Source organism: Onychostoma macrolepis, chromosome 19 (genome assembly GCF_012432095.1).
Source record: "Onychostoma macrolepis isolate SWU-2019 chromosome 19, ASM1243209v1, whole genome shotgun sequence".
Lineage (NCBI taxonomy): Eukaryota > Metazoa > Chordata > Actinopteri > Cypriniformes > Cyprinidae > Onychostoma > Onychostoma macrolepis.
Genome location: NC_081173.1, coordinates 10745317 through 10772514, shown reverse-complemented (window position 1 = coordinate 10772514; position 27198 = coordinate 10745317). Strand labels below are relative to the sequence as shown.

Sequence of the window (27198 nt, the reverse complement as noted above, 5' to 3'; positions counted from 1 at the left end):
CTTTGCATTTAATATGCTTTGATACAGCACTCTGTAAACAGCCACACCTTTCAGTAATGACCTTCTGTGACTTACCCTCTTTGTGGAGGGCGTCAATGTTCCTCTTCTGGATCATTGCCAAGTCAGCAGTCTTCCCCATTATTGTGGTTTCAAAGAACAAGAGATACCCAGAATTTATACTGTAGGGATGGTCATTAATTCAAACTCAAATGTAAATATTCTAATATTTTGAGATACTGATTTTTGACTTTCATGAGCTGTAAGCTCTAATCATCAAAATTAAAAGAAATAAACATTTGAAATATATCAGTCTGTGTGTAATGAATGAATATAATATACAAGTTTCACTTTTTGAATGGAATTAGTGGAATAAATCAACTTTTTGATGATATTCTAATTATATGACCAGCACCTGTATACTCATATGCAGCTATTACAAAAGATTCAAATGTTCACTGATGCTCCAGAAGGAAACAAGTTGCATTAAGGGTGACAAATTTTGAACAGGATTATCCAGTTTGTTTGTTTTTTTAAATAGCTTTTTTTTAAATTTAGTACTACCTTTATTAAGCTACAGAAGATAAAATAAGTATACTTCATCCTGATCTTCAAATTCAAAAAGTTTTCACCCCCTGACTCTTGATGCATTATGTTTCTTCTTGAGCATTAGTGAATGTTTGAACCTTTTGTAATAGTTGTATATGAGTCCTTGAGTTGTCATCAGTGTGAAAAGATGAATCTCTCAATTATAGTCACTGCTGGAAAACATGCTGGAAAACCAAAGGATTTGCAGGACCTGGAGGATTTTCTGAAGAACAGCGAATAATAAATAATATACATTATAAATTCATTTTATGTAAAATATCTTATTCAGGACAGTACTAAATGAATAAAAAAATAACATGCATATTGTATGAGCCCTCTTAGATTTTGGCAAAATAATTAACATTTTGCAGATTCTGCAAGGAGTATGTAAACCTTTCAGCACAACTGTGTTTTTACTCATTTTGTGGCAAGATATGAGGAAGAGGTCTAATCAGTGTATGTGAATAACAACAAGCGGGGCCCTGTTGTCCGCTGCTTTAGGTGACCATGTTCACTCTAATGACAGCCTGACCTTTGAAAGACCATTTGGTGTTGGCTTCTTCCCGAATTATGTCACATGTCTGCATTAAACAGACACACAGAGCATTCCTGAATCTTCAATTAACAAGCCTGTGTGACAGTAGAGACAAGAATATTCTTATCAAAAATACTAATGATGCCACTTGTTACAAAGCAAATCACGCCTTGTGTGCCAAATGAAAGGAAATCAGGAGGCTTTTGTGCAATGCAAAATAACATATTTGCAATTATACTCCAAAAATAAAATGACATTTCATGTCAAGCTGGCACAAAGCATCACACCGTCAAAGGGCAGGGAATATTTTAGCATTTTATTGAGAAATTATTGTTTTAAAAAGACCCAAGCCATATTCCAACTTGAACTACAGACTTTGTGTGCTCAGTTTCCAATGTACAAGGACTTCACTGGCTTGTCACATTCAGAACAAGTTTAGATAGTATAGTTATCTCCATTTGTCTTGACAAAATACCGAACTACTGTAAATGTAAGCTACAGCAATACTAGCAAGGTTGTGGTGAGTTGTGGAATTAGGCGGGTAGCAGTGGGGTGTTTACATTCTACACACAGGAAAGAGCACTAGACACATGGCGTAACACTTCCACTGTGCCCTGTCGGTAACAGACTAACAAAACACTGTTTCTGAGTACAAAAGAATCAAATTAAAATCATGCACATGTCATTTCCCATTCACCAAGTGTCTGATCAGTGAGTTAAATTAAAGGAATATTTCAGGTTCAATACAAGTTAAGATCAAGGATTTGTGGCCACAACAATATGTATTTTCAACTTGTTTTCTTTAAACAGTTTAAAGGTTACAGTTAGAATGGAAGTGACTGGGGCCAGTTTTTAGAAATGTGAAGCTTATAATTTTATAAATGCACTTACATTAATTCTTCTGCACAACAGTCATTTTTTTAAGTTGTTTTAGGTGTTCTTTTGTCATATTTATTATTTATTGCAAATACATTAATACTGTTATTCAACAAGGACACATTAAAGATTAACTAAATTCTGTTTCAAATAAAAGTTTTGAACTTCCTATTCATATTAGAAATATGAAAAATAAAATGCATCACAGTTTCCACAAAAATATTAAGCAGCACAACTGTTTTCAAACTGGCACATTAGAATGATTTCTGAAGGATCATGTGACACTGAAGACTGGAGTAATGATGCTGGAAATTCAGCTTTGCCATCACAGGAATAAATTACATTTTTAAATATTTGAAATTGTAATAATATTTTATAATATTACTGTCCTTACTGTATTTTTGATTAAATAAATTCAGCCTTTGTAAGCTGAAGTTTTTTCACATATAAAATCTTGCTGCTCAAATGTCTTGCTGCTATACTATCGAACGACAGAGTATTTGAATGTTTATGAATCGGTCCCATTCACTTCCATTTCGTCAAAATGATTTTTGTGCTAATCAATCAATATCATGACACAAAAACTATTGAATGAGCTTAAGTTGCATTGAACCCAGAGTTTTGTTTTAGAGCTCCAGTGACTGTGTACATGCAGTTTTTCTTTTAAAGCCACAAAAAATGCATAATTATTGCTCACAGTGAGTTTGAGCAGCCTAAATGGGTTTGGAAATACTGCTAAATTTCATCAGAGGGAGATCCCCTAACGGACACTGAACAAAAAAAAAACATGTTGGCACAGCATTTTAAGAACAGTTAAATATATCTGAACATGACAGATAGTGCCACCGTGGGTGCTGGCAGGCTCTCTGAACACATAACATCTCTCAGCTCAGAACGGCTGTAGTAACTAGCAGCAACACAACAGAAGAATTGCATAAAATCGTAGTGCAATGGGCAAATTGTTCATAAAAGATCATCTCTTTTGGTCAAGTTGGTAACAAAATGCAGTACGTAAAATATGTTTGATATCCACCCACCATGACAATTCCAAGAGGTGTACCACAAATGGATTATTTGTATTATTTTTCTAGTTTTTGAATCACTGATTTCACTTTAATTCCTCAAGCCATCATATTGCGGGTTCAAATCAGTTACATCAGAGCTAATCAATAACTCAATCTGAAACATTTGCAAGTACCTAAACCCCCTGGATTCTTATGTTCTTGTAACAGTTAACCTGTTCAAATCAAGAGAAATCAAACACTAAGGACTTGAAGGATGGACGCTTTGTCTACGCAAAGGTGTTCTCTGGATAGCTGACTTTAATCGCACCCCAGTAGCAGGCCCGTACCAGACAGATGAGACCCAGGAGATACGCGAAGGCCCAGGACACGTAAGTAGCGTGGTAACGCCTGGCGAAGTCCTGAGTGCCAACCTGAGAGGAAAAACAGAGATGTGATGAGCTAACGAGCATAGTTTAATAGTTCATACCCAGAGTCCAAAATGAACACCTGCCAAGTGCTAATCTGAGTGATACTCATTCGTTTTTTTAGGAACTGCAACATAATATATGGTTTAAATCAAACTGTGAGAATGATCATCTGACCCTGATGTAAATTACAAGCGTGACTGAAATAAATCTGTTACTAAAGAAAACCGTGACTTCATGTCAGTGGAAAATATACAGTTTTCCACTGTGTATCCAGGAGAATTACTAAGTGTGTATCCAGGAAGGTTTTTTGTTTTTATCCATACTGCCATGTAGTGAAACTCCTGTGGAGAACTTCCCACCAGAATACACTTCTAGGAACAAAATCATAGAACAGCTAACATGAATAAATCATTTATATTCTTATCTCCTTGTTGCATGTTTTATTTATGTTTTCATTTTTTTCCATCATCTATTTCTTTTTGAATAATTTTTGTTACATTAAAATATGGATGGAAAAGCTGAAGTTAAATGGAAAATATGCTTTACCCTTTTAGATCTTAAATTATCTAAATTTGCTCTCCTTAAAAAATGTAAGTAGCATATTAAAAAATGATATTTTCATATAAACAAAATGTATATTTTTATTAGTGGTGGGCATAGATAAATTTTTTTAATCTAGATTAATCTCACTGTAATCTTGGAATTAATCTAGATTAAAATGGCTCATTTGAATTCTGCCAAGTAGATAAGTAAACAAGTAGCAGTCATCAAGAATTTAATATTGATAATAACATTGAAGACATTGTATGATTATTCCTTAAAGATAAGGTTTTAATAGTTTTAGTAGTAGTAGCCTATTACGTTCTGCCCAATGTCTTCAAGTGAAACCGAACTTTTATTTTGACGGGTTGCCGTGAATACCTTTACATTTCTGTGTATATGATATGAGGATAGTTTTTCTCAAATGAAACGCTCGAATGCTCATGAAGTGACTCTCAGAGCAGTTCTGGAGATGATTATTATAATTTTAAAATAACATTTCTATTTTTATATATTTTAAAATGTAATTTATTCCTTTATTTTTTATGATTCTGAATTTTCAGCATCATTTCTCCAGTCTTCAGTGTCACACGATCCTTCAGAAATCACTTTAATATGCTGCTTTGCTGCTTATCAATATTGAAAACTGTTGTGCTGCTTAATTTTTATGTGGAAACTATGATGCATTTTATTTTTCAGTTTTCTATTTTGAATAGAAAGTTCAAACGTTTATTTGCATCCTTGCTGAATAAAAGTATGAATGTCTTTAAAGAAAAAAACTTACTGTCCCCTAGATTTTGGACGGTAGAGAACACAACAAAATTTGTTATGACTATGACTATGAACCATACTAAATAATACTCACCGTTAAACCGATACCGATGAAAATGCAGATCATTCCTACTGTAATGTAGGCACAGCAGCGCCTTCTGGGTAGAGCACTGCCTACAGAGGATCTGAAGACAAAGACAGCACACGTGCTTAGAACTAATGCTGCTTTAAACAGACCGCAAACTGACCACACACCTAATGCGGCAGTTTTACTGGGCTGTTTCAGTCTCTCAGTACAGAGTAATGGTTTTATAGCTTGAATTAGTCAGTGCTTCGCATGCAACTCTACATAGGAAAGGCTGTCTGGAAAATGGAGTTAAATGGCTACTACACAGAAAAACAAATATCCAAACTAAACCGAGGGCCTCATTTATAAAATGTTGCGCAAAAACCATCCTAAATTTGATCTTACAATCATCTCTCAAATATGTGTACGTGTGATTCATAGAATGAACGTACGCACAGAAAATGCGCGTACACCTCTCTTTCAGATCTATGAATCGCAAATGATCTTGAACTTGCGCGCAACTGAATGGTTTCAGCTCTCTGCCTTGTAAACAACTCCTAATTAATGTCATTAACATAAAAGATCACGGTCATTGTCTAAATTCTTTCATTTAGAACAGCGAGCTGCAAGAACAGCTTACATTTTCAAAAACCTGCAGTACTCGAACAAGAAAAAGTGTGTACGCCTGCTCAGACCCTGATGCGACGCTAAGCACTTTTCCACGTCAAAAAAAGACCGTTTTTACAAATATGAGAGTTTGGGATGGATTTAAGCATACGCACACTCTAAGATCAAATCTGTGCATATGCACGCTTTATAAACGAGGCCCTGAAAGTAAACTACAATACACTGGAAAGAGTAAAATGACCGTGTCATTTATTTAAAGAGCATTTTTATATTTGTCTAACTTAAAATAATGGTTTCAGGTTTAAACCTGTTCTGTTCAGTTTTCTAAAACTTTAAATAGCATTTTTGCTTGACATCAGAGTGCTGATGTGCAGAACACATACTGGCTATTGCTTTACTGACTATTTTTTAGTACATAACGGGAAATATGATGCATATTTTAAAAATACACCACAATAATCATTAAAGGGATAGTTCACCCAAAAATGAAAATCCTATTAGAATTTACTCCCTCTCAAGTTGTTTCAACACTGTGTAAGTGTACAGTATTTCTTCTGTTGAACACAAAAGAAGATATTTCTTCTATACTATGGAAGTCATTGGGGACCATCAACTGTTTGTTTACCCATATTCTTCGAAATATCTTCTTTTGAGTTCAACAGAAAAAAGAAACTCATAAAGGTTTGGAATAACTTGACATAATTTTCATTTTTGGGTGAACTATCACTTTAAGCTCTTTTGAAATTGTCTTAATTTATAGTAAATAAACAAAATTAAATATTGACTAATTAAATACTTTTAGTTTTATTTTAAATGAAAATTCTACTTTTATATTATAGCTAATTTAGCTTTTTGTGAAATTAAGTTGTAAAAAAAAGATTTTTCTAACCTTCATTAAGTACTATTTTGGCTTACGTCTAAATAAAATATACTGATTAAGTATAATAAATGTTTTTACTTTCTTTGAATCTGTTTGTCTTTGGAAGATAAACATTTTGAGGACTTTTTAAGAACTTAACCTAAATATAATTTGAGAAAAACTCATTTTATTTTAATAGTATTTTTTCCCCCCAGTGTACCAGGCTTTTGAGATCTCTCACTTGGCTGGCAGACAAACTCTTGTAGTCACATGGTCTGCTCTTTTTCCTGTTTGAGGGTCATTAAGTCTTACCATGACCCTTCACATGCCTCTCATGTGATGGGATTTTCAAACATTCTTCTAGAATCACGACAAATCAGATAGCTTAAGGTGTTTAATTTCTATCCTGCTGCTGATTGTATCTCCTTCTCTGCCTCTTCCAACGCTCTGCATTCAAGTGGAAATCTGTGCTTTGGGAGACTCAGCTCCATTCACGTGTGCTGCAACATCTGTTGTCATAACTCTCCCTCGCAGCGTCACTAGCGTGCAGGACTCATGTTTCAGTATGTCAGCATGATACGCTCACTGTCTCAGGTGACTGGCAGACTGGCATCACATTGCCTCCTTCTCTGCAGGGTTTATTTACTTTCACTTCTACAAACTGGCCAGTACAAACTCAAGCCTGACCTCCGGCTAGTAACGCACATCACACACTGACATTTACGACATTTCTCCTGGGAACGGCACATCACTGGTGGAGTATTGCCACAGACATCACATTTGTGACGTACAAATATTATGACAAATGATGGTAACTCACATTTTTTTGCAATGTGGGCACTTGGCCAGTGTATTGAATCGAAGCTCCATCCACTGCAAAAACAAGGAGAGTTGAGAAAGAGGTTACTTCTAGAGTAAGCAGGACAAATCATTTTCAAATCTACACCAAACTTGATTCCAGCGGTCAGTGCATAACATTCAATATTAGTTTAAATGGCTACTGATAAATTATTCAAATAACTAGCAAATCTTTTGGAGAGGATTTCAGTGAATAAATTGACATGAATAAAGGAATATATTAGGAGAATTAGTGGATTTAACCCTGTACAAAGGCAAAAGCAGTTAAAAAACTAGAATTCTTTAAGATTATAAAAGAAGATCTCACAAAAAACATGTAAAACAAATTTTTCTGTTGCTGCATCTTGCCTCTGTAGGCTACAAGGAGTTATGATCATTCGAGTCACAGGGCTCCAGACAAAAATATACAACTAAAATGACATATAGGAGCCAAATGACTTTAAGTTGACAAATTACAGAATTGCTTAGTACAGATGATATTTTAGAAGTTCACTGAGTTCATTATGGAAGCCTGTTTCCGCCACTGAATAAAAAATAAAAAGGTTATTGCGACTTTTTATCTCACAATTCTGACTTTTTTTCACAGAATTGTGAGATATAAACTCGCAATTGCGAGTTAAAGTCCAGTTTTGAGGGGAAAAAAAAGACTGATATGTTCTCAGAATTGCGAGAAAAAAAGTCAGAATTGCTAGATATAAACTCGTAATTCTGAGAAAAAAAGTCAGAATTGTGAGTTTATATCATGCAAATCTAAGAAAAAAAAGTCAGAATTGCAAGTTTGTATCATGCAATTATGAGAAAAAAAAAGGCAGAATTGTGAGATAAAAAGTCGCAATAATCTTTTTTATTTTTTATTCAGTAGCAGAAACGGGCTTCCATAGTTCATAGCATCTTACTTTAGTTATTAACAGTCAGTGGATGAAATGAAGATTCAGTATATAGACTGATGACATAACTTATCTAAATTAGGTTGTTGTTGTATCATTTAGTATAATTACTGTTCCTGCTAACTCAAAGCAGCTGTGAATTCATTTAAATAACGAAGTTCATAAGAATTGGTTCTTTTGTTCATGGACATCATGACTTGCGATGGATTCTTTGTCGAGTTGACACAAAATGATGAAACCTGACAAAACTTAAATTTTTCCTATATTTTAAATTATTGTCATGTAGAAAATGAAATGATAAAATACACTACCAGTCAAATGTTTTTGAACAGTAAGATTTGTAATATTTTTTTTAAAGAATTCTCTTCTGCTCACCAAGCCTGCATTTATTTGATCCAAAATACAGCAAAAACAGTAATATTGTAAAATAGTTTTAGTATTTAAAATAACTGTTTTATATTTGAATATATTTTGAAATGTGATTTATTCCTGTGATCAAAGCTAAATTTTCAGCATCATTACTCCAGTCTTCAGTGTCACATGATCCTTCAGAAATCAATATGCTGATTTGCTGCTCAAGAAAATGTTTTATTAGTATTATCAATATTTAAAACAGTTGAGTAAATTTTTTTCAGGATTCTTTGATTAATAGAAAGATCCAAAGATCAGCATTTATATCAGTATATATATTGGGGATATTAATTAATACTTTTATTTAGCAAGGATGCTTTAAATTGATCAAACGTGATGATAAAGACATTTATAATGTTCCAAAAGATTTCTATTTCAGATAAATGCTGTTCTTCTGAACTTTCTTTTCATCAAAGAAACCAGAAAAAAATTACTCAGCTGTTTTAAACATAATAATAAGAAATGTTTTTTGAGCAGCAAATCACAATATTAGAATGATTTCTGAAGGTTCATGTCACTGGAGTAATGATGCTAAAAATTCAGCTTTGAAATCACAGGAATAAATTACATTTTAAATAGAAAACGGTTATTTTAAATAGTAAAAATATTTCTACATTTTACTGTTTTTGCTGTACTTTGGATCAAATAAATGCAAGCTTGGTGAACAGAAGAGAATTCTTTAAAAAACATGAAAAATCTTACTGTTCAAAAACTGGTGCATATAAATGTAATACATTTTAATTTTAGTTTATTTTTCACAGTCTGGAGCCCTGGAATCATATATTTCTAATTAGTTTGTCATTCTGTCAGTTCCACCAGCTGAGAAGGTGGCAGTGTATTAGGACCTTGAAAAGATCAGAGGGGCCGCGAATAGCCAGGCCTGAGGAAGACTGGGAGCACTCATCATCATCATCATCGCTGCCCTACACAGCAGGGGCATCACAGGACACTGAGAACATGTGCACTAGAAAAACTCTACACCACATGTACACTACCCTACAAAAGTCTGAGGCCAGGAAGATTTTTTTAAAAGAAAGAAATGAATACTGTTATTCCGCAAGGACGCATTAAATTGAAAATGACAGTAAAGACATTAATTATGTTACAAAATTTTTTGCTCTTTTGATCCTTTTCTTTATCAAAAATATTAAGTGGCACAATTGTTTTTAATATCGATAATAATAAGAAATGTTTCTTGAGCAGAAAAGAAGGAATTACTGGAATAAATTACATTTTAAAATATATTCAAACAGAAAGCAATTACTAATATTTCCCCATATTACTTTTCAAATAAAATGCAGCCTTGGTGACCTTACTGACCTCAAGCTTTTGAATGGTAGTGCAAATGCATTCACAGATCTTCTCTGCTTTGCACATACTGACACGGGAAGAAATATTAATGTAGGTCAAAGATGAAATATTAATATAAAGATGTGAGACCGTACAAGGAATGTGTTTCCGCAGTGGCCGCAGACCACGCGCATGCCCTCAGGCTGGACTGGCAGAGCTGGCTGGGCGGGCTGCTCCTCTGGGATCACCATCACAGGACTCAGGTTGATGATCCGTCTGCTGGGGACCCAGAAAAACAATGTCAGTTTTTCACTCTCTACATACTGTAAGTTAATTATTAACGCTATTAAGTATGTATCTTGTTTGATAACCCTTACCCTATCCCTAAATTAATAATATGATCAAAACTTTGTTGAAAACCCTGTTGTACAGAACCTACTACATGTTGTCTGTCATTTGATTAATAATATAAAAGACATTTTAGTATAATTGAAAAAAAAAAGGTTGCACTTTTTTTGTAAAAATAAAAAGTGGCAAAATCCTTAATGATTTTTATATTGTTAGTAAGATTTCAAGATGGATACTTACTGGACTGAGGTTTACTTGATTATCTATACTCGAAAAATCATGTTATAATGTGAATATCAAATATGATACATCAGGCTTTTGTGGAACATTTATTTGTTCATCTCTCAGTCACATTGTATTATATTGCATTATATGTTTTGCCCCCACAATAAAAACTACAGAGCTTTGATCATAAAACTAAGCATTTAAATATAGAGTGACAACTGATATTCATATGCATTTTATGTAAGCATTCTATTATACTGTTATAAAAATCTCACTGATTTACATTACAAACTATCAGAATTTCATCTTACGTTTTATCCATATAAGAATCAGCAACTGGGACAAATTGCATATTTTTGCTCAGTTTGGGCCTCAGAATAAAACTGAGAGAAACTAGATGTTTTTTCTTCCTTTGCTAAAATGTTAATTTCTTTAAAAAAAAAATCTTTTTACAGTGATTTCACATAATTCTCACAGCTGTTCTTTCACTGCAATAATTCTATAAATGCTCAGACTGCTTTGTAAAAGCATATGAAATGTTTTGACAGTGCTAAGTGCAAACTCAAAACAGCACTGCTTGTTTGAGCGTTGATGGTAATGCACATCCGCAGTATACTGTTGCAGATCCCATAACACGTACTGACTAAATGACCCTCTGAAGTGTGTCTTTAACACTTACCAGTTGGGCCGAGGGCATCCTATCCTCCTAGATGTGTCTTTACAGATTAGCAGGCAGTTGCAAGGACATCTAACATACTTCTTTCCTGTTGGTGGATTTTTTATAGGCTGTTAAATAAACAGACACATCATGTTTCAGACGGGACCATGTAATATGCATGCCTTAATATAATAAATCTCCCTTATGATTCTGAATTTGCTTAACTGCTCTTGCTTAAGCATTCTTCTGTAAGAAACCAATAACTCTTTATGTAATAATTCTATTATTATAGGGACTAGTCTGGCAACCTTAATGAATCTAGACAGAGCAACCTTTTAATACATCTTATTGAGGTCAGGTGTGCATAGGAATTTATGAAATCTGAATCGAGCTGAAGGATTAATGTAATACAACACATAATGTATACACACTAAACTAATCTGAAATAGAGCCGCGTGAAGCCCTTTAAAATCTAACAAGATGGGAAACAACACATGATTTTGCTGTTATGTGAATCAGGTGACTCTGAAGTTCAGATTAAGCATCCACTGTTCATGTGAAGTGTTTCTCATGCAGACAATTCAATTACACTGCAATCCAACCCTCTTGAGCACACAACACTTATGGGTATGTACGTGGATCCTTCATCCCAAACACAATTACCTGTAGGCTCTATGAGGATGTGAGGACTGTATTGTGGACTGATTGATCCATTATTCACTGATAAACTTCACCTCCACTAAAGCTTGTGTCTAGTCGGCATTCACACCCAGATTCAAAACTTGTGTTATAAACAGCTGCTAATACTTTTGTAACTGTAACCTTTTTGAATCTGAAGAAAGCAGCAAAGACATCAGGTTCAGCAAGAGGGGAAATGTCAAAAGAGACAAAAGAGAGCAAATTTTAGCTGTTTATGGTTGTCAACCTGTGTCATAGCTTGCTGCATTTATTAACTGATATGCGATCACATGTGCATAAATCAGCTACTTTACAGCTATAAATATGGCTCAATCAATGAGAATTTAAAGTTGTAACAATCCATTTCAGAGAGTCTGTTTTCAGCCTTTGCTTCTAAATTAGGTGTATTATAATGTGAATCTTAATTTGTTAACATTCTTTTTTATTTTTTTATTTTTTTACATCCATCAAGTTCCAAATAAAAAGATAAATGAGATGAAGATTAGTTACAATCCTCAGGTCAATAAGATTTTTAATGTTCTTGAAAGAAGTGTTGTATGTTCACCAAGGCTGCGTTTATTTTATAAAATATATCAAAAATAGAATTATTGCGAAATATTATTACAGTTTAAAACAACTGTTTTCCATTTGAATATATTGTAAAGTGTAATTTATTCCTGTGATGGTAAAGCTGAATTTTCAGCATCATTACTTCTACTCCAGTCTTCGGTGTCACGTGATCCTTCAAATATAATTCTAACATGCTGACTTGCTGCTCAAGAAACATTTCTTATTATTATTTATGTTAAAAACATTAATGTTGTGCTGCTTAATATGTTTGTGGAAACCACAATGCATTTTTTTCAGGATTCTTTGATGAATAGAAAGTTCAAAATAACAGTTTTTCTTTGAAAATAGAAATATTTTGCAGTACTGCAAGTCTTTACAGTCATTATCAATTTAATGACTCCTTGCTAAACAGAAGTATTAATCTCTTTCAAAAACAACTCTTACTGACCCCAATCCTTTGAATGATATAGTGTATATTCCATTAAAGTATTTAATTCACTGGATTAGAGAAATATAGGCCTTACCACATGGTTCTCTAATATTATTCTAATTGAATTTTTGGTATATACCACAATACCATAAAATGTTACCATAAAAGTATCCATTAACTTGTGATACAGGCTTTTAATCATACTGCCCACCCCTAAAAATGGAAGGAGCCAGATGAAGGACTAAAGCTGTGCACGAATAAGCTGAAGCCGCAGTTGGGGGTCTCTTACCGTGGCCTCATTGCAGACGGTGCACTTCACCACGTGCTGATGGAGCTTGCCATCCAGAGTTATAAGAGACTGGCACACTCGACAGTTAATGACAGGAACTCCCCCTGCATCTGGACTGGCGATAGCTGTGTAGGGTGGAGGTAATTCAGCTGCAGAGGGACAGAAACCAGCATGCAGTCTGTCAGCGTTGCATGATACTACACTCTTAAAATCAAAGGTTTCAAAAGGGGTTTTAGTGATGCCATAGAATAACCATTTTTGGTTCTCCAAAGAACCTTTCAGTGAACAGTTCTCAAAAGAACCAATTTCTCTTAGTGTAAAGAACCCTTTTCCACTTTAAAGAACCTTCTGTGCAATGGAAAGATTCCATAGACCTTAAAGGTTCTTCATGGAACTATAGATACCAATAAAGGAGTGCATTGTTTGTTATAGATTTATATAAGCTAACTTGAGTAGTGCAAGATACAGCAGAAATTACATACTGTATTACCAGTTTGGGTAAGTTAATAATGTACAGTTAGCCGGTCATTATTGCAAAATAAACCCAGACAGGGTGAGGGTCAGGTTTTACATCACCCTTAAGAGGTTTATTTTGCCATAATGACCAGCTCAGTTCCATTACTCCATGTATTATTCCACATTATTGCAAGGCTATTTATCAAATATATAAATAAACAGGCATGAAGTATTGATTTGAATTCAAATTATTTCATTATGTGAGAAGAACGAGACCACAGAACAATAATAGACATGAAACTATAGCACAGTTATGCACTAATTTGTTTTCCTGAGATAAAGGTCAGCAGTTTAGCAGCCATTATACAAAATATTATTTGTTGAATAATAAAACCTCAGAAATGAATCAAACACTACAAGTGCGTCTAGACAGGCCTACTTGCCTTTACAGCTAGAATCCAGTAATATATGTTATATTTCTATTATAAACGTGTCTCGCTTTGAGTCCTATTCAACGGACCCAAAAATGCAGATTCATTGTGTTTAGCAATAAGTGCATCCTACTCACACTTTCAATTACTCTCTCACATTCATTGTACAGTAGCTGGGCCATCAGCCAAACCCTGCACTCAGTCTCCGCTTGTCTTCAGTATTACTGAAATTCAGAGCTCAGCTCTCAGTGCTCTCTGAGTATTCTCAGTGAAATTAAGACATGTTCCTCCTGCTGTCTGTCACTTCTCATTCTGAGGTCACGCTGGCCAACGACACAGTCATATTGCAGCCATATTGAACAAGTGACACCACAGCAAAAACAACTGACAGCAGCTCTGGCCCCATGACCTCCCTCAGCTGTCAGGGATCATCCATCTCTCTGTGAGCTGCTGCAGGACACCAAACACACATACTTCATCTGAGAACTGAAATATTTTATCATATGTGAAAAGTTCAAATATTGTCCTAATAAAGAATTTTTTTTTGATACTAATACTTAGAGAACAAGCTCTAAAATATATAAGAATGGAAAACTAGGTTGCGCAAAAAAGAAAAAAAGAAAAAAAAATGTACTCCAAATATTATTATATAATATGATCCTGTTTCAAATATCATTTAAATATCAATTTTGAAAATTGTTGCTTGGATTTTGTAATGTTTTTTTTGAAAGATGTCTTATGCTGCATTTGTTTGATCAAAAATACAGTAAAGCAGTAATATTATGAAATATTATTACAATATAAAATAATTTTCTATTTTAAAATGTTATTTATTCCTGTGATGCAAAGCTGAATTTTGTCTTCAGTGTCACATGATCCTTCAGAGATCATTATAATATGCTGATTCGCTGCTCAAGAAACATTTATTATTATTATCAGTGTTGAAAACAGTTTTCTGAAAACCATGATACATTTTGTTTTCAGGACTCTTTGATGAACAGAATGTTCAAAAGAACAGCATTTATTTTAAAAAAGAACTCTTCCATAACATTATAAATGTCGTAACTGTCACTTTTGTAATGCAATCAATGTAATGCATCTTTGCTGAACAAATGTATTAATTTCTTTCAAAACAAAAAATCTTATGGTAGTGTATACTTTATCATAAATTATGTTTAGTGTGATTCAATGATTCAAAAACACTCCAAGGCTAAAGGAGTGTATTGTTTTCATTTTCTCATTTTAACAGCAAAGCATCCTATTAAACTAGTATGGTAGGAGTTATTTAAACGTATGGGCCTGTTCTACCTGCAAGCCATTGCTGACGACATCAAGAACTTCAGCTGTCAGTCCTATGATGAGTATGTATTTCTTCTCCCTCCACTTATATTCCTGTAGTATAATTTTAATGTTGCCATGAAATTGCTCTCCAGCCATTCTCTGACTGACAGCTTATGCTAGTACTGCTCTTTCTCGTTTAGGAGGTTTGTTTCTTTGTTTCCATGTTCTTTCTGCAGAAAAGACAAGGAAAGACAAGGATCAGAACATGCACTCCTAAAAACTAAAGGTGCTTAAAAGGCTCTTCACAGTGATGCCATAGAAGAACCATTTTTGGTTCCACAAAAAAACGTTCAGTCAAAGGTTCTTTAAAGAACCATCTCTTTCTTACAATTTTATAATCTGAAGAACCTTCTGTGAAACAGAAAGGTTCTTCAGATGTTAAAGGTTCTTCATGGAACCATTTAGGCAAAAAAGGTTCTTCTATGGCATCGTGAAGCACATTTATTTTTAAGAGTGTGGCGCAAACTGAACCTACTTGAACCAATGTCCCCATGACACGAAAACAGCTGTGTCATAAACAAGTACTTTAAAGGTGGTGTGTGTAATTTCTTGCACCAATAGCAGCACCACACCAAACGTCAAAAATAACTGAATAAACAGTCCTTTACAAACTCACGTCAGGATGATCAAACAAACAATTCAATGTTGTGAGACGCAGTGTTTAGAGTATTAGAGTGTTTAGAACATTATTAGCCTTTAAGGAACAAAAATCACTTCTTCTCTGTATTGTTTTCAGCAGACTATATAAAAATTAGTCTGCTGTCTCACGTGCTCGGTAGTTGTGTACATTGTAGTAGGGGTTCATGCTAACAGTTCATAAGCAGATATCCTTATGCCTCACACACTAATATAGCATATAGCGTCTCTCCAGGGGCAGATGGAAAGCACAGGTCTCATTTCTCTGACACCATCCTGCACTGTTTGTAAGATGAGGCCTTTTCCCAACCCTGGAGCCTGCAGACAGCTGTTGTTGCAACTCCCTCTCTGTCCGTCTTACTATCATGTTTAAAATCAGAGAGAGGTTGTGCACCCCATGTGTAGCAGAGATTAGCATGCATTGACATTAGTGAATATGAGAGTGTACATAAATCAGTAAACCCCTTAATCCATAATCTGCTGCTGTATTAATAATGTGCAAAACTGCATTATTTTACACTGAAATTACACTTTTGACTGGATGTAAGCACTATTCTGTATCACAACACTACAATGTACAGTATGAAACATGGATATACAGGATCATATGCACTGTTGTGAAAGAAAAGTGTGCGCTCAATTTATAAAACAAGACAAAACAAGTGCATCACTGCAAAACTTGCGGCACTATAATAGTTCTATCTCAATAATCTTTGCAAGCCAAAATTGTAATTGACAACAACATTTGATTACTTGCCCAGGCCTAAAGCAAAGTTGATCCAGTCCTCCTGCCCATCCCTAGACCTTCAAGAGTTTCAGTCAACCAATATTTGTTTATCTTGTGAGATGCTTGCAGAAATGACATGACATCACCAGCGGAGAGAGCAATATTCGGTCTGGATTTCACTGCGGAGGACTGATCACATATCACTAAAATAAAACCCAGTCAGTGAATGTCATGCAGACAAGGTCAAAGCTTTCTTATCCTTTGTTCTACTCAGTCTAACAGCACGGAGCATGGTTAAAGACCATGCAGACTGTAACTTTCGCAGTTCTACTCTTATAGGGTTTGATGCACACAGGTGTTTCCAATAAATGCAGCTTTGGCTTCCAAATGCAACTGCAGAATAAACATCAGTCTCAGCAATGTTGTGCACAGACTCCAGTCCAGCTCAGCATTTCCTCCTCCAACAGGACAGGCTAATCCCTCTCATAGACTCAGTGGGTGAATGCTCGTGGTCAAAAAAGCCAAAGAAACCGTAATCCAGGGGTTTGAAATACTAGGCCAGATAATAATGCTAGAGTACATAGTTTAGCACACATAGTTTACGCCGCCCACATCACCTGATCATGGTACTTCATGGTAATAAAGCCATTATAAATAATGAGATGAAGTGTAAGCGGATCATTACAGTAAAAATGTAAATCTTTTTCTGCTAATCAGGAAGTGCAATATAGGTAGATTTACAAAAGAGCAAATATGGGTTGACAGACTGTTTAATAGAGAGACATTTGGTCAATTTGGGATTCATTCCTTTGTTTTCAAATATTTCAATGAATTTCAAATATGTATTACATGTTAATAAAAGCTTGTTTACATCCCAGAATCGCTATAATTAAATAGTATTGGCTTATACCACATAGGTTATATGTCAGTATGGCTCTTTTCTTCTCAGTATCTGCCAATAAAAACCTCTATTGATTATCTATGTCTGTTTAGTGGGTCCATGTGGAAATCTGATGCCCACTTTTCCTCATGAATGTTTCCTTAAACAGTCCTTATTTATCAGTTGGTTTGAAAATCTGAGAGAACTTTAGTTCACAGGGCCCTCATTTCTTCAGTTCACATCACAAAACTGGTTTTACTATTAAATATGTAAAGAAATGTATAGTATATAAAATAGTATGTAAAACAGTAGGCCTATAGTATGTAAAATATACCATCAAATGGGCTTTGCTACTTATTCATATTTGTAAAAGGTGGAACGGTTCAATTTTTGGCATCCTCACTTGGATTTGATGTCTCATTACAGCTTGGCAATCAAACACAAATCAATCACTGAAAACCCCATATTGATTGACCACTACGCTGTCTGGAGGACCTGCCCTCATATCTATGGTGACTGTGCTAATAATCCCTGAGAAAAAGCTTTATGGTTACATTTTATTTTAAGGTGTCCTCATTACAGTGTAATTACACAAATAAGTACTGAGTAACATTAATCAACAACATGCACTTATTATAGAGTTAGGATTAGTTGTGTGTAATTATGCATAATTTACTGTTGTTTCTATAGTAAGTAGCTACATGTAACAATGACACTAAAATATAGCGTCACCAGCATTACTGTAGCAAACTAAGAATTTATATAAAACATACCTTCAAAAACAAAAACTGCACACTCTTCACAGCCTATGTGCAAACCAAAACATTGATATGTAGGCTACAAAGTGAATTGACATCTTTCCTTGTGTCTCCTCTTTGTTGTTTACTATTAGCAGTATGTCTTATGTAGGAATAAAGAAGTGTTTTATGACTTATATAATGTTTAATATGTTTATAGAATCTATATAATGTGGTCTGGGCCTATATGATAGGAACTGGCACTTATAGAGGTCTATGAAATGTAAGCAAAACATCTCTAGCAAGCGAAATGTCAACTGCCTCATCTTAAATGCAGCGACCTCAAATATCCATACAAATCTGAGCCGGTGATAGTCGGCCATCGTTTAATAACCGATAAATCAGATTGTTTAGCTACTAACTAGCTTAAAATTCGACACAATGTGTCCTTGTCCAAGAATGCAACATTTCATCACATGAGGCTGCGATGGCACTATCAGGCAGATTGAGGCCCGTTCTTCTGGCAAGACCATCTGAGCTGTTATTCCTTGTCGTCTGCAAACAATGTATCATATTAAACGGGCTGTAGGCTGCTACAGATCACCGCTCAGTACTACACGCCCTAAATGATTCAGCACTCCTCCGTCAGTCACAATGCACATTTACCTCTCGGGCTCTGGTCCTGCAGGTACGGCGGAGCGGTGGGCGTGACATTCCCCGAGTTCGGTGCTGACAACAGCGGGGATCGTTCATCCATACCATCGGAGGCCATTATATCAGTAGGTCAGCACGGAAAAACAGCAGCAGCGGCGAATGGTGGTGGGCTCCGTCCGCTGCTCTGGAGAGGGGCTCTGAGACTGAGCTCCAGGCAGGGCTGTGGAGGGGCGGAGTCAAAGACGTAAGCGGGAGGATGAGAAATCACTGCTGGACCGGATGGGATCTCCCTCCCTTCTGCAGCCACTGATGCCTGCTAGTCTTTCCCGATCGAATCTATTCATTTGACCTTGTAAAGGCGTATTTGCTCATCACGGAGGAAATGTTTATGTTCTGTCCTGAAGCCCACTCCTTCATCGGTCATACTGGACGATATAGTGCCAGAAGGAAAATTATTTGTAAAGGCATTGCAGGAAGTGCTCATATTCAGAATTTACAGAGCTGGGGCCAGTTGTAGCTTTAAACATAGCTACTATGTTAAGACTGTGTCTTTGGAACTAGTTTGACCAACTAGCAGTTAACCAAGTGATAATCAGTCTTACTTTTCAGAATCAAATTAGACCAATCTAACATTTTATGTAACTGACTTTACAAATTTATGACCAGTCTCGAAGAAACATGAATGAATGAATTTTAAGACTAGTCTAAGCAGTTTATGCAACTGACACCCGACTCTATAATTCTGTAATACTCTATTTCTTATAGTTTAATATTTAATTCCATATATCCAAACACAAAACTAAAAGAACTAAACTGAACACCTAAAGGTCGCTAAAGTGTCTGAAAAGTACTATAACAAAAAGAAAAAGATCAGAACATAATTCAAGTTGATTAATATGTCCAAATAAATAAATTCATTAATATACTTGTTTTAACTTTGTCATTTTCTATTTTTTAATGTCATTTTTAGCATTCTTTGCCAATAATTTGATTTCATCCTAACAATATTTAGTTTGTTCTTATTGGTAAAAGATATTTTAATTTTATCTTATGTATATAATTTTAAGACAAATTACCACATGCTATGTTATCTATCTTTTCAAGTGTTTTAACATTTTTTATGTAAAGGTATTAAAACCTTTATGTGCCCATGAATGATGTGTTTCCCATACATTAGGGGACTTCAAACTTATTTAGGCCAAGGACATTGTGTTGTACACACACACACACACACACACACACACACACACGAAATGACTGCATTCAGGCATGTCCTATGATAATGTCTAGATGTAGGCTATAAGTGCATTTACATACGTTATTATAGTTTTGTTCATTTGCAAAGCAATTATTTGCAAGCATTAAAGGCCAGAGTCATATTTGTTTTACATTACTATGTTTTATTTAATTTTAACGGGAAGAGTCATTTAAACATAGCTAGGCCTACTCTTTTGCTTTGTTGGAAATAAACTTACTGTTTATCGCATTTCTTTTCGTGCGACTGACTGGTCTCATCACAGTCCTGTCCTACAATACATATAGGCGAAGGATTTGTCCATTCATATTTATTACATTAGTCGTTGTTCGTCCAGTGGGCCTTACTGAAAGATGTGGGTTACAGAGTATAATTAATATTCATGAGATTTGGCCTTCGCTGTAGTATTTTGCGTCCAGTCTAGAAACGGCGCACTGCGCATGTCAGTGCAAAAGATAAACGACAATTGCATGAACACAGAAGCGCTCACTTACATTGATCCATTCAGGTAAGAAAATAATCGTTTACATAAATATTCATATTTGGTTTGATGCAAACCCATTTTAATCGTATGCATTGCATTTATGAACTGGTTCCGAGCAAATAAGCCTGCTACGTCTTTACCTTAGCTTTGTTTTTAGCTCACCGGTTATTAGCGATGCTCGCGTACGAACTCATGCGACCAGGCCTACCAACGGCCTTCTATCATTATCTTTACTTCGCACTTTCTTCTGAAACATATAAACACGAGACATGACTTTAGGTCCATCAGCTGTCATAAATCCCAAACGTGATGACGGCTGTTATTTTGGATACCGATGTCTTGCTGGCATCGTGTTTATCTTCTTTTAGTTATTGTCAGAGCCATGTATTCTGTATAAGATATAGTTATCCTTGTAACGGTATGAAGTGTTGCTAGGTTTCACATCTTTTTAAGGAATCTCAGCTTTTTGTCTCCTCTGCACTCTGTAGTTTTATTCAGTTCTTCGTTAAAGGCCCTGTTTGATTTAAGTGTTCAGTCCTATTTGATTCTCTATTAAATGCCATATACTATTCTGTTTATTTCTCTGTTAAATAATCTATTGTTTCTGTATGAAATATTTTACTTTTGAAGGTTCATTTTGATTCTATCCAGTTCTCCGTTGAAGTTCTGTTGTATTCGATTCTCTGCTAAAGATTCTATTGTAATAGATTCTATTTTAAATATTCTCTTCTAAGTTCCCAGTTCAAGATTCTATTTATTCATCCATTCTAATTGTCTTTTAAAGATTTTATTCTGATTTTATTAAATATTTTGTTTTATTCTGTTTAGCTTAGCTCTCCTTTAAGGCTTTGTTGCCTTTGATTATCAAAGATATTCTAGTATATTTGATTCTGTATTAAACACTCTGTTCTATTCTCTTTTTTTTCTATTCAAGATTCTATTATATTTGATTCTCTATCAAAGATTCTGTTTTATTCGTTTCTCTATTAGATATTCTGTTCTGATTCAAGATCCCATTTTGTTTGATTCTCTATTAGATATTCTGGTCTATTTGGTTCTCAATTAAAGATTCTATTATGTTTCATTACTGAGTGAAGGTTGTATTTTAATCTCTTCACTTCTCTGTTGATGTTTCTCTTGTATTTGATTATCAAAGAGGTGGTATTCTATTTGATTCTTCATTAAAGGTTCTGTTCTGATTTATTTTTTTCTAAAGATTCTCTATTCACTATTTCATTATATTACATGATCTGTTCAAGATTCTATTTTAGGAATTTCTACTAAAATTCTGTTCTATTATTTAATATATATTCTGTTCTAAACACTTTTGGTTGTATTTATATGCACAGTATTTTAGGCATTCTGCTTTTAACCCTGGTTTTATAGTACAATTTGCATTTTTCACCCATACAGTATAAAAACGTTGCTTTTATCACCAGGTGTAAAAAATGGGGAAGGCTCTTTCCCACCTGCCGAAGCATACTTGTCATGATGAGGGTAAGGACAGCCTGACCTCATCGCCCGGTACAGCGCCATGCAGACCGATGACAATAAGAGCGGGGGAGACGTGTCTCAGTTCCCATACGTGGAGTTCACTGGCCGAGACAGCGTCACCTGCCCCACATGCCAAGGCACTGGAAGGATCCCGCGAGGTACATTTCTAAACTCAGTTTAGAACACTTTGTCTAGAGAGTTCCTGTTAATTGAAATGTTTTGAAAGTAACCCGATCTGAAATGTCATCTCTCACTAAAAATGTTCTCCATGTAACACACTGTGACATGTTTATGCAGGCCAAGAAAATCAGCTGGTGGCCCTGATCCCATACAGCGACCAGAGGCTGAGACCAAGGAGAACGTAAGAAACCTTGAAAGATTTTTATCCTGATGCGTTTTGTTAAATCAGATAGTCTCAATCCTTTTGTGAAACTATTAAGGAGCTTGCATTTGTTTAATGTTATAGAATACTGATTGGGCTCTCTGACTAAATCTATGTTATGTGTGTCCTACAGCAAGCTGTATGTGACTGCTTCAGTCATCGTGTGCCTGCTGCTGTCCAGCTTGGCTGTGTTCTTCCTTTTCCCACGTTCCATTGATGTCAACTATGTGGGAGTGAAGTCTGTCTACGTGTCCTATGACCAGACCAAACGCATTGTGTATCTCAATGTCACTGTAAGTTATGACTGAACACACATGACACAAGTGATGGTTTTTAAAAGTGTTACAGTGTATCTGCTTCAAGAGGAAATTTAAGAGATCTCAATTAAGGAAATTCTGTTGTCATTTAAGGCTGGAACAGATTTTAAAATACTAGGCATCATACATTTGCCAGCTTTTAAAATGGTTATAGAGAGAAAAACTGGGCATCAAACACTAAAAACGAGTAAGAATCACACACTAACAGACTTTCAGGCCGTTCTGAACACAAGAAGCTCATGCAGAAACATGTGCCTCAGATGAAACCAGACGCGTGACAAATCAAAACAATATGTGTTCTAAAATCGGCTCAAAATATTAAATGTTTTTCAGAGTCTGAAGCTACAAAATCAGAGTCTGTGCACATCGTACTCTACACAGATCTGTCAACTCTGTCCAAAATTTGCAGACAATTGCGAAAAATTTCGGCAACTAGTGTTAAACGACTGTAAAACGGGGCAAAAATCTGTGCAAAAGTTTACTACTGTGTATTCTGATAATTTGTCTTTCTTTTAAAGAACTCACTGAATATTACTAACAACAACTATTACTCGGTGGACGTGGCCAACATCACAGCCCAGGTGCAGTTTTCCAAGACTGTGATTGGAAAAACCCGCATTAGCAACATAACCACTATTGGCCCTCTGGATATGAAGCAGGTAGAGCTTTATTTGAAATGGTGGTTAAAATAGGTATGTTTCAGCATATATATATAAACATTGATCATTCTTTTGTAATACTTCTGTTTTCTTGTCAGATTGACTACATGGTGCCCACCACTATCGCAGATGAAATGAGCTATATGTAGTAAGTTTACACACTTTTCATGCATAAAAACATAAGACGTAATAAATATCTATATTTTTCCTGGCAGACCTTTTCAACTTCTTCTGTTTTCCAGTGACTACTGTACCCTGCAGAGCATCAAGGTGCACAACATTGTGGTTATGATGCAGTAAGTATTGTGCAAAACATTTCAAGCTATAGGTTTGTTAATCAATGTTTTATGGTTTTGATAAAGCCATCAGCCCCATGTATGCATGTACAATACAATAATCATGTTTAACAGCAAAATATTTGAATGAATGATTGAAGTTCTTTCCCTCATTAGAGCTGTCAATTACATAGTCTTGCCTATTTGATGGATTTTCAAATACTTTATAGCTTCAGATTACAGTTTGTAATGTTGTGATTCACCCTGTAGCTGGTTGATTTGGTTCATGACTCATTGATGTTAATGAAAAATGAATGTGAAAAACACTTCCAGAACCAAGGCCACTGAAGAAGTGAACAGGCACTGTTGAACTCTATTGTCATTTATTTCGAAATACTTTTTTACTGACATAAACTAATTGAGATAAGCCATAAAGAAAATACTTCTTGTTTGCATTTACATAAATAAAAATTGTCATCATTTACTTGCTCTCAAGTTGTTCCAAACCTGTATGACTGTCTCTCCTCTGTTGAACACACACACACAAAAAGATATTTTGAAGAATGTTGGTAACCAAACAGTTTTTTTTTCCATACTATGCAAGTCATTGGCTACCAGCATCTGTTTGGTTACCAATATTCTTCAAAATATCTTCTTTTGTGTTCCACACAGGTGAACTACTCCTTTAAATTTACAGGTTTTACCAGTATTAAATTAAATGGAATGGAAATATTAAATTTAGTGATACATTTATAAATAACGTAAATAAATTAAAGGTGCTGTATGTAGGATTTTGAACTGCTACTTAAGCATAAAAATACCATAATATGTTTGCAGATATTTAAGAAACATGCTAAGTTAACATATTTGTTTATCTGAAAAACAATGCTACAGTGAGTTATTCTCCTTTGAAAATGTGCATTCCGGCCCGGAATGTCTGTGTTTGTTATGGTTTGTGAAACCGGCCCACTGCCAGTTTACCCAATTGTATTTCGGCACCGCGGGTTGCCAGTTGGCGGAAAACACAACGTATTTAATTTCATTCATTGGCATGTGCGCTCCTTCCCGTTGGTGTTGTTACTCTGTAACTCTGGTTTACTTGCTACTAACTTGGCTTGTTGGTTTGCAGGATAACTGTCACTACGGTGTACTTTGGCCATGCTGAGCAGGTGTCTCAGGAGATGTACCAGTATGTGGATTGTGGAGAAAATACTACTGCTCTGCATGAGTACAGTCTGAATACTCCTCTGGCAGGCTAGAGCTGAGCCTGGTAGTGTAACCCGTCACCCTGACCCTCACCGCACCACTCCCATGTGTCATTGTTTTGGCAAAACTGGTTGAGTGTTTACTGCACTTCTGCCAGTTAACCACTAGATGTCATGCTGTTTGCAAATCACGAATTATGCACTTTATTGTCCATGTTCTCCAAGCAATATGAACATTGCGAGATCTCGAAGTTCTCATTCCAGGTCACTTTGCCAAACTGAATTATTCGCTACAAATTCATTTTTGACAAAGTTCCATTGTTTTCAAGCACTGCATATACTATTTAAAACCTTTCTAAAGTGAAGTAACTGTGCTTCAGGTTATTATATTTATTTCTATCATTTTGAACCTAATATTAATTTCACTTTCAGTGATGGGATCAATTTTAGCCCAAACACCAGGAGTTTATTGCTGGTGGAAATATTACCTGATGTTAACTGAATTCCTGTTTATACCTCATTCCACAGATTTGGTTCAGACTCAGAAGCAGTATTACACGATGCTGTCTTATGAGGGGCATATTTAAGATTATGTTCAGGTACTATGTGTGTTTCATACAAAAGCATCATGTAACGCAGGAGGGAATGTCAGTGTAGATAGTGCACAAGTTGGGAAGAGTAAAATGCTTAAATCTATTTATTTTGTAATGCAAAGTTTCTCATTGTTACAGTTTATAATCTGTCAATCTCTCCACCAGAAATTGCCTCTAAATGCAAACTGATACAGCACTAATTACGTAGAACTATTATCACTGGGATCTGAGAGCATCCGGCTGCTTGCATGATGGAAGAAATTATGAGATGATCATTCCCTCATGTTCAGAATTTAAATGCATTTCACAGAAATGTAGAAGTTTGCTTATTAAAACTAGATGTGACGTTTTGATTGAAAGAACTTTGATAACATTTTTAACATTTCTCATGTTCGAACTTTACACTTTTAAACATTTTAATCATGTTGTAAAAAAGCTTCACAGATTATTTTTGCTTAAAGGTGGTCTGTTTCCTTTGTAATAGAAGTGGCTGCTAACATGATGTGGCATTTATGCAGTTCATAACAACCGCTGGCTTGATGTACATGTACACGTTTATATGTAACACTTGTGATTTTTGAGAAAAGTGGTTTGGACTGCTTTAGAAGTACACTGAAATAACATGATGCTGACTGGTTTCCATTAAATAAACCTGTTTTGAGTCATTTGTCTGTTTTTTTTTTTTTACAAAATGTGAAAATTATGTAAAAAGAATTACAAATTCAAGAAATGTATTTTAGAATGTGGTATTATCTTGACAGAATTTTAATTTTTGGGTGAACTAACCCTTTAATGCTTAGTAATGACTAAAAAACACCTTTAAGAGTCCATTTCTTAAGATATTTAACGCCACCATTTTACAATAACGCTATAAACATAAGTATTTAAAATACATGCACTTATTCTATAAACTTATTCTGCACTTTATTTCTCTCTATAAAAGTATCTACTAAGCTATTAATGTGAGCGCAACATAAGTTTTGAAGTGGGAAATAACTCCACGTAATTAGGAGATTTTCATTTCCGATGCTTCACCATGACAACAATAAAGTATGTACAATTGGGTATTATAACCCACTGTCTTAATTAGTGTAGTTTCATAACCCCAACAATTACCGTAACCATTATTTAGAGTTTACACAATGGCAGCTCAAACAGGGAGCACACTTTTATTAGCTAGCAACAATGCCATGTATCAAGGGCATAGACAAATTACACAATAGTTGTCATGGAGACAGAATTGCCAATAAGAGGCGTAATTTATGTACAGTTACTTGCTATAATTATGTCGCAATTGCTCATCTCTTTAAATAGAGGTTTTTCAAAACTCCAGAATTGTTTATAGGCACTGGTAAACTTTTACAGAGATTCACCAGTGTATCTACATTCGCTGGATGCAAATGCAAACATATGCCAGGAAGAAGAACAGGACTTCATAACCATAACCTGAAAGTGAGACAAATGATTTCTTTATTTGATCACAGATGTCTTGTAACTGTGTCTGTTTTGCCACAAGAGGGAGTTAAGGGTATCATCCCAGGCCCCTTGAGTGATAGTTTTCATAATGTGTGGATTTGCATAATGCACTGCTGAGTTTATAGCACATGATCAAATTTGCAGCGAAGGAACGAGGTTTTGCTTTATCATTCACAGATCCTCAGAGACCCAGATCTGTCCAAAGCACATATCCCTCAAATGCTGGTTGTCATGGAGACAGAACTTCAAGTGAGGAGACA

General features: G+C 35.2%; 2 protein-coding genes across 3 annotated transcripts; one reads left to right on the top strand and one right to left on the bottom strand.

The window, feature by feature from the left end:
- Window positions 1-1013: 1013 nt before the first annotated feature.
- On the bottom strand, window positions 1014-19111 carry pip4p2 (phosphatidylinositol-4,5-bisphosphate 4-phosphatase 2). 2 transcript variants are annotated; one of them, XM_058752840.1, is made up of 8 exons: window positions 18811-19111; window positions 12937-13085; window positions 10991-11097; window positions 9894-10017; window positions 9294-9371; window positions 7113-7165; window positions 4834-4924; window positions 1014-3431 (listed from the first exon to the last, which is right to left on the bottom strand). In XM_058752840.1, the coding sequence occupies exons 1-8, from the start codon at window positions 18914-18916 to the stop codon at window positions 3288-3290; spliced, it is 852 nt and encodes a 283-aa protein (XP_058608823.1). In that variant the 5' UTR covers window positions 18917-19111; the 3' UTR covers window positions 1014-3287. The 2 variants fall into 2 exon arrangements, with proteins under 2 accessions (XP_058608823.1, XP_058608824.1); XM_058752841.1 differs by lacking the exon at window positions 9294-9371 and having other exon boundaries at window positions 1038-3431; window positions 18811-19108.
- Window positions 19112-21985: 2874 nt separating this feature from the next.
- tmem106bb (transmembrane protein 106Bb) lies at window positions 21986-26129 on the top strand. Its single transcript, XM_058752843.1, is given in 8 exon segments — window positions 21986-22061; window positions 22064-22189; window positions 22329-22392; window positions 22547-22706; window positions 23249-23389; window positions 23488-23537; window positions 23632-23685; window positions 24794-26129. Coding segments are annotated over 8 exon segments (801 nt in total). The 3' UTR covers window positions 24924-26129.
- The last annotated feature ends 1069 nt before the right edge of the window (window positions 26130-27198 follow it).

What these genes read in the sequence shown, in the direction of transcription:
- pip4p2 (XM_058752840.1), bottom strand. Translation starts at nt 18,916, where the DNA reads ATGGCCTCCGATGGTATGGATGAACGATCCCCGCTGTTGTCAGCACCG. An exon ending in TGCCCACATTGCAAAAAAAT is followed by an intron (nt 4,925 to 7,112) that starts GTGAGTTACCAT and finishes CTTTGTCTTCAG; the next exon opens with ATCCTCTGTAGGCAGTGCTC. An exon ending in TCATCGGTATCGGTTTAACG is followed by an intron (nt 3,432 to 4,833) that starts GTGAGTATTATT and finishes TTTTCCTCTCAG; the next exon opens with GTTGGCACTCAGGACTTCGC.